Source organism: Camellia sinensis, chromosome 15 (genome assembly GCF_055761805.1).
Source record: "Camellia sinensis isolate YWXY chromosome 15, ASM5576180v1, whole genome shotgun sequence".
Lineage (NCBI taxonomy): Eukaryota > Viridiplantae > Streptophyta > Magnoliopsida > Ericales > Theaceae > Camellia > Camellia sinensis.
In genome coordinates, this window is record NC_138975.1 from 22,071,108 (window position 1) to 22,088,235 (window position 17,128).

At 31.8% G+C, this 17,128-nt stretch overlaps 1 protein-coding gene across 1 annotated transcript; it reads left to right on the plus strand.

Annotated features, from left to right (window-relative positions):
• The first annotated feature begins 6,656 nt into the window (after positions 1 to 6,656).
• Positions 6,657 to 10,239, plus strand: LOC114308426 (uncharacterized). Its single transcript, XM_028254015.2, has 2 exons — positions 6,657 to 7,017; positions 9,668 to 10,239. The coding sequence occupies exons 1-2, from the start codon at positions 6,784 to 6,786 to the stop codon at positions 9,848 to 9,850; spliced, it is 417 nt and encodes a 138-aa protein (XP_028109816.2). The 5' UTR covers positions 6,657 to 6,783; the 3' UTR covers positions 9,851 to 10,239.
• Positions 10,240 to 17,128: the final 6,889 nt, after the last annotated feature.

Sequence of the window (17,128 nt, forward strand, 5' to 3'; positions counted from 1 at the left end):
AGATTAGAATTATAGTGAGAAAGAAATAGCCCATTGCACTTAAATTATGGCACAATTAAGTAATCAAATAGTCATTGCACAACCCATTAGTATTTAAACCCAATCTATTTATAGCACTATTAAATGAATTATTTCTTCACTATAAGTCTCTGGTGTTTCAACCTCTTCAACAACCTTGGAGTTCATTTTAATTCATATCATACACAACATTCATATTTTTTTAATTCATATCATAGTTTATGAATCGAGGCTTAATTTTTTACTTATTATTTATAATTTTTCTTATAATCAAATGCTTTTGTATTATTTTTACAGGTGGATAATATGTTAGAGGAAACAGTAATATTAGATCTCTATACTCATTTTTTATTTAATCTTCATTCCTTAATATAATTTTTCTTTGACCTTTCAAATGCATTTGTATATATACATAGTTTCAGTTTCTTCAAAACAGAAATGTCAATGTTGTGATCCATAATGAACGGGACTTCAATGTCTTCTGTGTTCGTGGGGTAAGCCCACTAATCAAATTTATTTGCTTCTCATATTTTTTTTCTTAATAATTTTTGCTTATTTTTTTAAAGGCAAAAGCAAAGGCAATGGTAAAGGCGAAGGAAAATGAGAAGTTTAAAGGAAAAGGAAAGGAAAACTACTCAAGAAAGGGAATAAAAAATACACAAATGGTATGGTTGTTTTCAAGTTTGTTTTGGAACATGTGTAAAGAAAATCATAGGGGGAATGTGATATTTTGGAGGATGCATAATCTCTGTGTAATTTTCTTTTTTACTATAAAGTTTGTGAAGATGGGCATGATACTTTTAATGATGTTCAAACTAAATTATGCATCCTTAAAAAATTATAAAAGATCTTTTACAAAGATATATAAAATTTTCCAAATACAAGAGGGAGGTAACTAAAGTTTAAAAAAGAACACAAATGATGAAAGAAGGAAATAAATTGAAAGTGTATTTTAATTAAAATTGTGTTTAAATTATGATCAAGTCAAACTTTTGTAGGATTGGGTTGAAAAAGCTATAGAGCTCAAGACGATAAATAAGACTACATTGCTCTGATGAAATTGTAATAAGGTATCCTTGGTCCATATTGTTTCAATATCTATTTTTCGTATTGTTTCAATATGCTAATCTTACTGTTTTTTAAATATTAGATTGTTGTGCATGCTCCTCACTGGAAAAAGTACACAGAAGTTGATACATGGACATTTCAGAATGTGATGGAGAACAAGTTTGAAGGTGTCCAGGCGCTTTAGAGGTGGCCAAGTACTTTTTGTAAAAGAACAAGTTTGAAAACATTATATGGCATACAGTTTGTAAAGTTGACAAATATTTTGTAAAGTATATCCTTGATGTTAACCACTTTTGTAAAGCTTCTTACTAATATGTATTTCATTGAATTTCTAATATTTTTGTAAAGTCTCTTATTAATGTAAGCGATTGGACCTTATGGATGGTTATTGAGTGTGGACAGTAAAGTGCCTTTGAAAATTCACTAAATTTAGTATCTTTGCATATTTTGGTGGAAGTCACATATGGTTGACATGGATTTTTGTGAAAATTTAGAGTCTATTGTGCATGAATAATTTATTAGTGGGTTGAAGGAGGATGTTATAGTATTATAGCCTCTTAATTTTTATATACTTTAGGTCCCCCTCCCTCCTATCATGGTTATGAATTTTCATGGTTTGTTTCTGAATTCATTTTTCTTTTCAGGACCTCTGATTTTCCAACACAGTTGGTTGTGAAATTAGCTTGGGTTTGTTGTATCATCCATGATATTCTGGTATTAACAATAACTTGGGTTAGTCTTTAAAATAACTTGGGTTAGTTTTATTTCATTTATTTATAAGTAGTTAGTTGAAACTATGAAATTTTTTGGAGGATTTGAACTATTGCTATTGATATTTGATGTTTTATTAGAATGATTTGAATTATTTATCAAATAGGGTTGATTTTAAAAATATGTTAGAGAATGAGATGGGAACTCTTAAAGGCATCACCCCAATTATGTGAATGAGGTGGGAAGCCTACATTCATGATAAATTCATTAGGAAATAAAAAATAAAAAATTTATTAGTTATTTATTTCAATTTTCTTTATATCTTTTATGTGAAGTTTTAAATTGGAGTGATATTGTCATTTTAAATTGATTTATTATAATTGAATTTTGTAGCACGTTCAAGCAAAAATTGTTCACAATGCTTTCAGGCACGAGTTATTCCTAGTAAAATGATATGAGACAATAGTTTAGGGGGATAAAATATGATTTGCCCGTCAAAATATTAAAATTACGTTGGTGTGCCATACGATAAAAATAATAAAAATTTAACTTTATTTTATATGTTAAGATTTGTTAATTTAGTGATTATAATAGAAATGTTAAAAAAAAAAATAATAATAATAAGAAACCCTTTACGTCGGATGCACTACATAAATTGCTTGTAGTTTGAAAATTTATAAAAATTTTATTGTCAGAATTTTTTATTTGACAGAATTAACTAAAAAAATAAAATTCATAATTATTCTCCTATATAATAATAAAATTACTTGAATTATTAATTAAAATATATTTATGATATCATTAAAAACTATTAATTGAATTGATGATTTATTAATAAAATTGACAATTTATTATTATAAATTGGAAACTTCAAAGGAGATGCAATTTTCAAAATCACAAGGATAAATTAGATTTTAAACAAATTTCAAGAGTGTATTTATAATTTATCAAAAAAATAATTGATAGGGTTTTTTAAGGGTAAATTATACTACCTCCTTATAATTTGGTGGTGTTTTGAGAAGTTGATAAAAAGTTGATTTTTTGACTTTTTGGTAAAAAAATTGATTTCTTTGGCTAAAAAAATTGACTTTTTTGGTTAAAAAAAGTCAAAAATTTAACTTTTTTTAACTTATTCCCAAAGTGCCCTTAACACCCTTACGATTTAAAACCGAACACATAAACCCCCTCGTGCTTTGGACTTTCGTGTAATGACTTAACTTTGTTAACGATTTTTTTAGAAAGTCTGTATCGTCCTTATTTGTTTATTAAATTTTCAACTCAATGCCACTACTTTTCACTTTTTCTCGTTAAAAAAATTAACTGTTCTTACTCTCTTTGACACATTTGTACCTCCAACTATTCTTTCACACTTTTTCTAAAATAAAAACCATTAATTTCTCTTTCAATCATGCTATCTTTATCTATTATTTTTTCACTTCTTTATTTGAACATACATGTTTATATATACATGTGTTTATTTCACAGTATCATTGAATGAATCCCTCATTCTTTGTAACTCCTCCAAAACAAGTATTGAGAATTGCAAGAAATCACATATCATAAAATGGGAAACATTATAAACATTAATTAATAAATTCAAAAACAAGATACGATCAAATCAGTGTTCAATTTCAAGTAGCAAGTTCCCATAAGTATAACTATGTGAATCTATATATATATGAACCTCTGTTTATATATTTTGAGGAAGCCAGTTTGTGCAAGCTTTCTTGAGAGGGAAACAAAGAGAGACACATGGATGTTGGACCGTCATTGATGCAACTCTATGTTGGCAATGTTGAGTTTAACACGCTGGTGGACCCAAAAATACAACATTTATTGATAACACTCTAGTACACAAAACACTTTTACACAATCACATACTACTCAATACACTTCACTTATCCACTGACACATACATTCAAGTACTCACACTTTGTGTCCTCCTCATACAAGACCTTGAGACACCTCACACTAGATAGTGCTTGACCACTCACTTTGGACTCACTCTTCTTTCATTCAATTGTCCAATTGTCCAATTGTTTAGTACATGCATTCATCTCATATTTATACTAGTTAAAGAACTTTCTAGAATACACTCACACTTTCCCTATGCTCTACAACAAGATTATTCTAGTACATATTAGAGCTTTCTATTCTTCTTTAAAATATTCTAGAACCTTTTGGAACTTTCTAAATTTCTCTAGTTTTCTCCAAACTTCTTTAATATCCGAAACCTTCTAGGATATTCTAGAGTCTTTCGGATTTCTCTAGGTCTTTCCAAAATATTCTACATCTTTCCGGAGTATTCTAGATTCATGTGGAAACTTCTAAAATATTCTAGAGAGAAGATTTTAGAGAGTAAAGAGAGTTAGTGATAACTCTCAACAGGCAATGGAGGGTGAATTAAGATTTAAGATGGTGATGGAGGCAGTTGCTAGTCCTTCGTTTGATTTTTCTTCTTGTATACAATGATGGTAAGAGTTGAGAGGTTCGCTAGAGATTTTACACTCGTTTGGCAACTTGAAATTTTAGTCAAAAAGCAAAAAAATTATTATAAGTTATTACATCATTCACTCTACTTTTTTATATATCTTTTCGTAAAAAGTTAAAAAATTACTAAAATAATATGTTCCCAAACCAAGTCCTAGGTTTTTTGTGTAGCTATGGCCGCCATAAGCTTCATTTCTCTACCGCTGGTTGAGAGCATTTGTTAGCAATGGATAGCGATATAGGATTGGCTACAACAGAGTAGGGGGTAGAGTTAATAGTGTGAGTTGTTTTGGATAGTGCAATTGGTGGCAGAAGATAGCGGTGGGTTGAAGTGGCTGCGGTGCTGGTGTGTGAGAGAAGAAAAACAGAGAGCTTGCAAAATGAGGAAGAACATGGAAGAAAAAAAGTTTAAAATAAATTAAGGACACTACAGTGATTTTGCTTTTTAATTTGTCCTAATACATTTATGTTTGTGCATAACGTGCAATTAAATTTAATGGATTTCGAAGGTAAAATGTAATTAACCCGTTTTTTAATCTTATATTCTATTACTAGGGTGGTGGCCTCATAAAGAAAGCAATTCTTTCATAGGAGTTAATCAAGTTTAATTTTTGAAGAACACGGAATGTTGGCTTTGTCTAGCTGACTCTTTTCAGAGATCCCATATTGTACTACGATTGATAATTGACTTCTTTTATGATATGTGACTGAACTCTATTAAATGCCTTAATAATAAATCTATTTCTTTAAATTGAATTAATCTGATTACCGAAACCAGGACCGCGGATACTGGGGGTGTTTGGTAGCGATTATTTTAAGTTAAAAGCTAATAATAAGAAAGTATAAGCTAAAAGTATTCCTCCTTAGCTTTTGAAAAATCAACTTTTTTTAACTTATTTAAGTTTTTCTGCCTAATAAACTATAAATAGAAACTGCATCAAACAGTCTAGCACAAACTCCCAAATTAAAATAAGCTATAAGTTGCCCCTATTGTCCACTGAGCATATATATTTTTCAGTTCTGCTACGTAGCTCGAATGAGGCTTGCCCCGAATGGCTCAAATTCCAAAACAACATCGTTTTGGAATTTTTTTCTCTTTGAAACAAAGGCGAAGATGAAGATGAAGATGAAGAAGAGAGAAGAGAGAAGAGAGAGCTAGGGACCGAGAGAGAGAGAGAGGGCATTAACATCAACAACACCACATCATCATAAACATTAGATCTGTGTGTATACACAAATCTATACACACACAAACATATATATATATATATATATATATTAGAAAGATCTATACATCATCATCATCATCATCATCATCATCAATACTAGATCTGTGTATACACAGATCTATGCATACACAGATCTATATATATATGTGAGAGAGAGAGAGAGCCACCCACTAGCAGAGAGAGAAAGAGCCATCCACCGGCGCCACTATCACCGTTTCCTCTGTGTGTATACAGATCTCCTTTTTCTCTTTTTTTTTTACTTTCTCTTCCTCCTCTCAATCTTTTCTCTTTCTCTTTCTTTCGCCTCTTCTCTCTTTCTTCTGTCTGTGTTAGAGAAGAAAGGGAAGGGAAAGAAATAAAAGGAAAAAAAAAAGAAAAAAAAGAGAAACCCAAAATAACATCATTTTAGATTTTGAGCCAATTCAGACCAATTTTTTTTGAGCTACCACGTATTATTCTATATTTTTTTAGTAACTCAAAATCATATACTCCACTCGATTTTGTCCGTATCCGAAGCTGCGATTGGTGGTCCATACCATACCATGGGGTGTTTGGTGGGGCTTTTTTGAGTCAACTTATGGTTTCTGGCTTTTAAAAAGTTATTTTGGACTGTTTGATTAAACTTATTTCAAACAACTTCTAATTTTAACAATTTATTTTACGTCAAAAAAGTTGATTCTGAGAAGCTGTTCACCTCTTGCTTCTGATTATCAGTTTCTGCTGTGGACATATTAATTCACGGTTACACTCTTAGATTTTTTTATTTTTTATTTTTTTTAAAATAGAAAAAAGACACAAATGGACTATAAAGTATTATTATTATTTTTTTACGAGAAATGTAGACAAATAGTGAATAATAAAAAATAAAAAGTTAATTGAAAACATACTTCACAACTTAGGGGCTATTTGGGATAAACTAAATAAGTATACTTTTTGATTTTTTATGAAATATGAATTGGATATGAATTGAGTTTGAAGTGATATGGTAAAGAGGTTATGTAACTTAAATAAAATGACGTGACTTAAATAAGATAATGACTTTTTGACTTTTTAACTTTTTATATTTATACCAAACCAAACCTTATTTAACAAACATTGCTCAACCACTTAAATCTATAATCTAACCGTTATACTAAACAGATTAACAACTTTTCTAATTAAACTCTTAAATTATAATCTATAATCTCTCTTACCGGCTACACCAAGACCCATCAGCAAGAAGGATTTGGCATTAGAGAGAGGGAGAGAGAGAAGGAAGCGGCCTGTAATGGAGTTTCTGTCTCTATCCTCATCACCGCCGTCCACTGCGGCACTGGCGGTTCCTTCGTCGTTAACCACCACCTCTCCGCCGCTCAGCCATTCCCGAAGGCCATTGTCTCCTGCTCTCGCTTTCCGACGGCGGCGATTGGAAATAACGCGTAGTCGTCGGAGGTCGCTGGTCGTGTGTATGGCGCCAGAAGAAGAGAAGATGACTCGCCGGTCTCCTCTTGATTTCCCCATCGTAAGCCCCTTTTACACCCTCTCTGTGTAATTTCTTCCAACATCTTGTGGTCTCACCTTTTTGTTCTTGTACTTTGTTTGGTTGCTGAGTAAACGTGAGCAGAGGAAAACTCGCCTCAATTAAGTTTAAACTGGTTGTATTACGTGAAGTTGAGGGGAGAATTGGCTTTGATTCGCCCCAAAATAGCGAAATCTTTGTCTTAATAAGTGAAATTGTGTATAAGGTCTCAGCTTTTGATGTCTATCTCTGTAACTAGCTGAGTGCTTATTCGAATCCGCATAATCAGTGAAACATGACTCACAAAAATAATAAACGCTCAAGGAAGATAAATTTCATGCGCACATGAAGAATTACTAGAGATAACTGCCTCCCCTAAATACCAACATTTAGGAACCTGAGTAGTGGGCTATTGTATGCAAAATTTTCTGAAGAAACCTGCATTCAATGATTAAATACAAATTTGGCTTTGCCATGTTGTTTGTATCGATAATTTCCACCAAAACTTCCTGAATTCTGACCACCCCCTCACAAACTTGAAGGAAACACGAAAGTTAGGTAACAGTGATAAGTGCTTACAATGAATGGAACATTATTTATTTTGGGACAACCCCTCAAGGAAAATCTTGTTCTCGAACTCAAAGTCTTTGCACATGTATCTTTGAGTTTGTTCATGCCTTGCTACTTTGAAAATGAAATATGAAAAAAATTATTGATGTGGGTACGTATTTCTAGCAATTCTAATTCAAGGAATCTGGCCTTTACCACTGGAAACCCAAAATGAACACATAGAAGGCAGGGCAACTCCATAAAACTATGAACCTTAGTGTTAGTATGGCAGTGTTGCTTCCGACAGACTTTATGTGATGCTAATAAGCTCAGTACATTTAATGTTGTCTTAGGTGTGAGAATTTTCTCAACACAACTTGATTTCCTCACCTGTTACTGGCCATCAACTGCGTCTATGATAGAGTCCTTCATAGTTGATGAAGATTAGTTTTACATTGTGTGAACAACAATTGTTTTTGATAATGCAATGCAAGTTTGGATGTAACTGTTTCCAACTTTTTGGGGGAAGACTGTTCGTGAAGTGGTTTTGTGATCTGTTTGCAGACAGTAAGAACTAACCTGTAGTTCCCTGCATAGGAGTTCACAGAACTTTTGCCAAAACATTCTCAAGTAACTGCTTCTTGATCAGTTCAATGGTCCTTGGCAATCCATGCAACCCAAAGATATTGTTTGCTAACACTTGATAGTTATTGCTGATGTTGAAGAATTCATTAAAGCCATAAAATGAGCAATTTTTTGCCATGGTCATACTTTTTTGTTGTGAAACTGGAAATCCCTTAATAAGATCCATAAAAATATGGCAGTTGCCTCTCCTTCCCTTCGTCATTAAACATTAAATTTCTCCCCTTATTTTCATCTTTTGCTGCCCAATACAATAAATGACCATAAGGTCTATGCCATCCGCCTTTTGTGATATCCTGTGTACTCACAAGTGACACCGCTATGGAACTCTAGCAATACTTTTGCAATTACATATTCACAATGACATGGTGTACTCATTACTTCCCCTGATGCATTAAGGCATTGATGTGGGGCCATTTGTTAGTTTATAAATTTCTACAATTCCTGATTATGCTCTCAAAATTTCTATTTGGCGCCGCTTGATCGAAAGAAACACAATACACACAGCTTTTTGGTGCATCTTGACCCCATCTGCATGTGCCAACACCTTTCATGTTCCAATGGAACAATTGTTGCCTTTTGCACTAATGATCTACAGTGGACTCTTCTTGTGATAATATATAACATTACGTCCTATTGTTATTGCATATTAGCTTATATTAGCTTAACACTCATTTACTGCAGTACATCACAGGGATCAAATTAATCCGGTTAAAGAGAAAATAAATTGTACTTAAGTTGGTTTTTGTTTTTTTTTTTATTTTTTATATATATATTTTTATTTTAAAGTAGGATATACCTGCAATTGTGGAATGGGCTGTTGAAGAACTGAGCACCAGCTACAAGTTTTGACAAATGTCATACTTTGCCAAGAAGGCGGTGGAAGTAAAGTTTTTTTTTGTTTTCCTCCCTGTGACATCATAGCACTCAATCTGGGTGTTAAGTCAATAATATTCGTGCATGATGTGCTTCATATGATATAAGATATAATCCCTCGAGGTCATGTTTGGATGGCAAGGATGGAGGTTCATTCAATTGTTGCATGCATCCAAATTCCAGATTACTTTTCCAAGCAGAACGAGATTGCTATATTACCCTCTCACCATGGGAATCTAATTGTGATTGACATTCGGATGTAAAAAAGAATGGTGAGCCACAATATTTTAAAATTTTATCATGTTAATATTCCCAACTAGTACAAATACTTGAGTGGCATTAACATGGAAATCTTATTAATAGCAATGGGATTCCTAATTCCTTCGATTCGTGCGATCCAAACATGGTCGACACTTTGTTCTCTTCTTGGAAGGAGCTGAAGCCAATTTCCACGACTCATGAAGTGTCCTGTTGTTGCACCCTGACTTTTTGGCTTCGTACATTTTTTTTTTTTCCAATTAATAACTACACTCATGTAACTGGAAAAGATCTTTGCTCATCTTGTTCACACTTAATTACATGTCAGGAATGGGAAAGGCCGAAGCCTGGGCGGAGACCAGATATATTCCCCCAATTCAGCCCAATGAAAACACCATTACCACCGCCGTTGCCAGCTGATCCTCCTGAAGAAGACGAGGAAGAGGAAGAAAAGAAAGAGGAAGAAGAGGAAGATCCTGAAGGGGAAGAAACGGATAAACCAGAACAGTAGTAGCATTGATCAGTCTTCTAGTTGGGAAGGGGAAAGGGAGTTTGTTCGACATTTAGACTCGCAGACATTGTTAATACTAATGGATGTATCCTTATAATGGCAGAGGCAAATTAAGCTTTCTTTGCACATTCAAGTTTCATTTCAGAAACATATTTTTGCAATTGTCGGATTAAGGATAGTTGTTATTTTTGACTTTTTTTTTGGAGTTTCATTATTTTATTTTTATCTATCATGATGCATTTAGAGGGGGCTTGATGGAATTTTGAATCTATTCTTTTTCATGCAAAAGCTTTTGCTTTCTGTAATGGTGGCACTGGCAATGAAATTCTTGTGTGCTATACAACTTGAGACCCTTTTATGAGGATATTGGTTTCATTGAAACTTTGTCAGATTCGCATTCGGGCTTGGCTTATTATGAATTTAGAAATTTTGTCAGCTATGCCTGACTTGTGATGAATGTGTATGTCACCAGGCTGGAAACAAAATTGAGTATTTTCAGAAAGCCTTTGAGTTGCTACCATTTTCAGGTTCACAACAAATTTTCAAGTTCATCATTGTGCAGTTTAATTTCTTCATTTTGTATTTCCTCACGACCGACTATAAAGAAAAATAAAAACCTTTATGAAACAATCTCTTGCTTATACACTGTCAAAAGATATGAAGCATTCGCCCAGAAAAAAGGAACTACGAATTGCATAAAAACATTGTTGAAAATTCATTTGAGACAAACTGGTTTAAAATTGATTAATTTTCTAAGTTCTGGCTCAAACATGGCTAAGCTTGTACACAATGTATAACAAAAAAATATGCTCTTTGAACTCAATTCATAATTGACTCAAATAGAACTTATTTGATGTCAACTCAAAAAAAGATAAACTAGTCAAATTTGTATGCATTTTTTAACATTTCAAGTTTTTAAGTCAATTTTTACTAGACACGACTCAACCTGTTTATACTATAGATATACACATTGCGATATTAAAGGTGAAATGCAAATGACCAACGCATTTCAAGTTGAAAACATTTCATTTCAACCATAGTTTTCAAGCGTCTTTCACAACATACTGGTTAAAACTTACAATTCAATCGCAATACACATGTAATATAGTATGTACCATTCATAGTAAATAGTTTTTATAATGTCAAGAAGCACATGTAATATATTATGTACCATTCATACTTAATAGTTTGGGTAAATTACGAGCACACCCTCTGAGGTTTACTTAAATTATAAATTATCTCTTGTGATTTTAAAAATTACATTATGCCTCTTAAAATTTCTAATTTCATAACAAACAGGTCATTTTATTAATAAATCATCAAATTAATTACCAGTTTTTAATATTGTTAAAATTTTATTTTAATTAATAATTCAGATAATTTTATTATTGTATAGGTGAACAATTAAAAATTTCACTTTTTCAATTAATTCTATCAAATAAAAAATTCTGACAGAGAGATATTTATAATTTTTTAAATCACAAAAGACAATTTATATTTTAAGCATACCTCAAAGGGTGTATTTGTAATTTACCCTAATACTTTTTATAAAACCTCAAGAAGCACGGATACAAACATGATACGAACACACAAATTTTTAAAAAATAGAAAACACGAACACTTTTAATATATATATAATTAAATTTATTTATTATAAGTCATAATTTTATAAATAAAAAAAGTCATGAAAAAGTAATAAAAAGTACCAAATAACACATTAGTTTTTATAATAAAAATTTAATTGGTTCCTATAATAAAATTAATAAACACATTATTAAAATCAGTAATAATTTTAGCAATATCAACAATTTGAATTTTTCTTTAAATAAAACTAATCAATGTCAACAATTTAATTTTTACTTTAAATACAATTAATTTGTTTCAGGTTCAGCCAAAAAATAGAAAGAAAAAAAAAAGAGGTTACATTCTACCAAAAATAAAAAAGAATAAAAAAAATCAAATAGAGACAAAAAAAAAATAGAAAAAAAAAGAGATTACATTCAGTACCCAAAATAATAATAATAATAATAGGGGAGGGAGAGAGAGAGAGAGGAGAAGGGCAGGTTAAATTCAGCCCCCAAATAAAAAAGTCGAAGAAAGAAAAAGCGAGAGAAAAGAAATAGAGGGGAAAAAAAATCAAAAAACAGAGAATCGAAGAAAATCGCAGAAGGAGGAGAAGATAATCAAAGGAGAAGAGACAAAAAACAGCTGACTTCTATGGTATGTTTCTTCTTCTTTAATTCTCTGCTGTTCAAGATCATTGAAAAAGGTATATTTCTTCCTCTTCTTCTTCGATTTTGTTTTTCTCTCTTCTCTTCTCCTCCCTTTTTTCAGTTTTTATTTTTTACAGTTCAAACCCATTTACAAGTTCCTAGAAATTACGTTTTGTACCCCACGGTGTCCGAAACGTATCTGGTTGAAAAAAATTCACAAAAAAGAGACACCTTAGGGAGAGTGTCGGACACGTGTCCACAGCACGTCCATGTCCAACACTCATACACAGCCTCTGGGGAAGTGTCTGTACTTCATAGTGTCACTTTCTAATATTTAATAGTCTGAAAACTCAATTGTACACAATACACTAGAAATAGTATATACATATCACTTCAATTGCATTCCCAACTAGTGTGGAATGGACAATGGCCAAGTAGTAATTTTTACTTAATTTTTAATGAGTAATATGAAAGTATTGCAGTTTCAAAAAAGACACAAGTTGCAGAATCTCAACATTAACTCTACCATGATGATGATGATAATAATAATAATAATAATAATATGCAAGTGATCAATTTCACAAACAATGATAATTCCAGTTCAACTCAACTCAATCGATCAGGTTAGATACTACGTTCCCAAAACAAGCTCATCTACCATTTGCTTGCTTCTCCTTTTCCAAATAGTAAATGTTGATTGATAGTAATTCAATGAAGAACTCGAGGAAAACGAATGAACAAAAGCAATACCAGTTATTTCCACAGCAATCCAATCACAAACAGATGCAGTCAATACTGAACAATAATACATATTTATGCATATCAAAGAAGTCCAACACAATTTTTATTTAGATTTTTCATCAGAACACTCCATGAAAAGTTTGACGGCTAACTTAGCAAGAACTAGGGCAAGCACATCTATCCAAAGAAATCACAAGTGCATATTGTAATCATAGCAAAACAAATTGGAGGCTGAATTAGGATTTGAGAACCCTCACTTCTTCCCACTTTTCTTGAGTCCAGAACCTCCAAATGCTCCCTTCTGTTGAGCCTTGGCTCTAAGCTCCCTAAGTGCCTGCTCATAATATTTCACAATAATCAAATAAACAAACTGTCAAAGAAAATCTGGAGTACAATATGAGGTTACCACACGAAAATCTCACCTTTTCCTCGTCTTTCTTCTTTTGGATGTTAGCCAAATCAGACTGCACAAACATTTAAGATTGTAAGAACAAATATGTAAATAATCAAACAGGTATATAAGCTATGATAATATATCTAATGTGCAGCTCCCCCATGTTGTATTGGAAGAACTTGTGGACTTGCCATAGCATGACCCAATAAAATTAATCAATAATCCCTAAATGGAAAGGCAACCTTAGAATATATGAACCAGCAAGCCCTACATATTTGCACATTGAAGAATAAAATTGCCTTTAAAAAAAAAAAAATCAACAAATCCAATATATTCCAGAGGAAAAAGATAAATATAAACCTGGGGCTTACCTCTAGTACCTTACAAGACCCAAAAATCTGTAACAGTAGGGTACATAAACAATTTACCTCAACATCCCAATAGCCAGGATATTCGTTAACATAAACAATGTATGTCAATCACAAACATCCCCCCCTATTTTTTGCATTAATGAATCCTTATCAGGATCTTCAATCTCAAATATTCTTTGGTTCCTCACCAACCAAATATGATGCACAAATAGCAACTATAGCTACCCTACCAACCATGTCCAAAAAATTCTCAGACAAAATATAACCCACTAACCAGCAATTTCTCAAAATTCCAATCCACAATCCTTTACTAAATTAACAACCAAAGAAAAGGTGATCATGGGATTCAACCCTGTTGCACGACGCAGAACACACTTGCTTGGTGTATAATATCATCCTTGTTCAATCTATCTTGGGTAGCTAATCTATGCATAATAGCCAGCCAAGCAACAAATCTCTCTCTCTCTCTCTCTCTCTCTCAAACCAAAGAGGGGCACAAGTTCTCCAAACCAATAGATCATAATCAACCAATCAATAAATTATCTCACTCCTATCCTTAAAAAAAGTATCACCCAATAATTCAATTTTTTATTGATAGGTAAATCATATCACTTGGAACATATCCAAACACAATCAACAAATCAAACCATGAAAAAACACAAAAATATCAATTTTTTTATATAAAAAAAATCAATATATTGATGATCATACCTCGTCGTATTCCTTCTTGTCAGCCTTGGGTTGCTTCAAAGGCTTTGCTTTTCCACCTATACAAACACAGGTATCACATATACTTTGTTATTCATTCATTGTGATAAAAATTAAAGAAAACAAACACAAATCCAGCAAATCTACGATTCAAATCTGAAGAAACAAAAAGAAAATTGAAATCGATTGAAGATTAATTACCTTGCTTGGACGACATGGTTGGTTTTTTTTCTAGGGTTAGGGTTTCGTTTGGATGCGAAGAAGGATTATCGCAGACAGAGAGAGCCCTACCCCAGACAGCAAATTTTAGTGGCTTAGAAAAGTCTGGAAAAGGAGACATTTATATAGAAAAAATTTTAAAAATTTTAAAAATATTAATTTACTGTTATGCCCTTTAATCCATTGTTGTATTTGATTTGGAAAATTCTACTATACACCCCTCGTCCAGAATAGGGATGCTGTTGCGCGGGATGTGCAGTAGTATCTATTGTGCGGTGAAATGGGTCCATTTTGAGACTTATTTTGATAATTTAAATTGTTTACATTTTAGAATATATCAAGTAGAACATGCTTATAAAAAATCAAGTTAATCGGATATCGTTTACCTATTCATCCACTCACATTTATATTCATTTTAATACTTTAAATTACAATTATTATTTATTTTTGTAGATAGAAATGTGAGTGAATGAATGGATAAACGATATCTGATTAACTTGATTTTTTACAGGTATGTTCTACTTGATGTATTCTAAAATGTGAATGGTTCGGATTATCAAAATAGATCCCGAAATGAGCTCATTTTGCTGCACACCAGATGCTGCTGCGCACCCTGCGCAACAGCATCCCCAATCCCCCTTGTCCTATGCACGCCTAAATTATCCTATTTTCTTTTTTAATTATAATTAATTTTATTTTTTAGTTATGATTTTATTTTAGTTATTACTCAAGTGTTGTTTTGGTTATGATTTTTTTTTTAATTTTTATAATTATGAATAAAAAAATAAAAAGTTATGTCATTTCCTTTTTTAATTTAGAGATGTATACTGTACACATCCTTTTGTTCCATAGTCTTTCCCGTTTCTTTAAACCCCTCATTTCTTACCTACTAAGGCCTGTTTGTTTTCAAATGTAGAATGGAAGGAATTGATAGTGAGGGGATTAAGTAAAATTGTATTTGTTTTGATAATAGTTGTTGGCGTAGAAATTGTTAAATTATTTTTATATAAAATAACAAAACAAACAAAAAAATACAAAAAATTAAACATTAATGTTCAAAAAAAAATGCCCAACATGTAAAAAATAAAAAAAAATTCTAGTCCCCTCACTATTTTTTTAATACCACCTCCACCTCTTCCATCACAATCCCCCTTTCAATCTTCATCTTAATCCCTTCCTCCATCTCACTCACTTCTCTAAATCTACAAACAAATACAACACTAAATGGGTCCCACCTCCATTCTAATCCCGTCCCACCCTCTATACCCAAAAAAAACGGGCCTTAAAATTGTTCTTACTTTTATTTTTACAACAATGATAGAGAGCTCTACATACGTGATAAGGAAAAAATAAAAAAACAAACATACAGATAGACACATCACATCACAAGTAAGTCTCATCCATTTAAAACACCTCTAAAACTCTCATTCTAAAACCCTCAATCATTTTTCCTTTATCATCTACCATAATATCAACTTTATCTTTAGAGGCTTTCCTCACAATTTTTTTTGAACTTTTATTTTATCTTTTGTTAAAAAAATTTACATTTAGCTTAAAAAAATTATTTTTTCACTTCATCTAATTTAGAAAAAATTTAAAATTAAATTAAAAAAAATTTAGTAAAAACAAAAAAAGTAAAAATTAAATTAAATTAAAAAATCAAAATTTTAAGTTTTTTTTGGTTTGAATTTTTTGTTTTTATTTTTATTCTATATAAATTTTCAAGTTAAAATCTAAAAGTATAAAAAAAAATTTGAATTTTTTATTTAGTAAAAACGAAAAAAAAAATCAACAAAAGGTTGATAAAAATGTAATTGCCAAACCTCACCTGAATTGTTTTTTTTAGTTGCTTTTTTGGAATTTTAAGAAGTTGATGCCTTTAGTAATTGTTTTTAAAAAAATGACTTTTTTTATTATGAAAAAGTTTAATTTTTAAAATCATTTTAGTCTAACACAAACAAATTTTCTCTTTGACTTATTTAAATAAAAAATAGCTTTTTTTTTTCTTTTTTCTTTTTTTAATATATGGATCAGGCCAAACGGGTAGCATGCATTCTTAATTACAAACAATTAGTCCTCCTACACTTTCCCATTGAAAATTGAAAAATGATCAAACCCTAGGGCTCTGTTTATTTAGAATGAAACAAGTAGATATTGAAAGAAAGAAAAAAAAAATAAAAAATTCTATGAGTTTGTTTAGTTTGAAAGTGATGAAAAGTATTAAAAAAAAAAATTTAATTTTCTTGTACAAAACATATTATCATTGTAGCTAATTTTTTATGGGAAAATCGGTCTAAGGTCCCTATCCACTTTTTAGTAATGGATTAGGTCCACAATATATTCTTTTGTAGTCTAAGGTCCCTCACCCCCATACCCAACAAATTAGACACAGGTGATAGAATTAAGCTTGAAGACAATGAGACGATCGTGCTCCACAGTGTGAAACCGGCAACGATCCTCAACATCGACCAAGAGTTCGCCTTCTTCGGAGGAGTGGACACTCCGCCCGCTTTAGCGTCGACGTCCGCCTCTGGTTCGCGATCTCCGACAATGAGGCAACGGTCTGGACTCTGCTTTGGCCGCTCGAGCTCTCCGTCAACAGAGACCAAGGTCCATAGCTATTGCTGCTTGC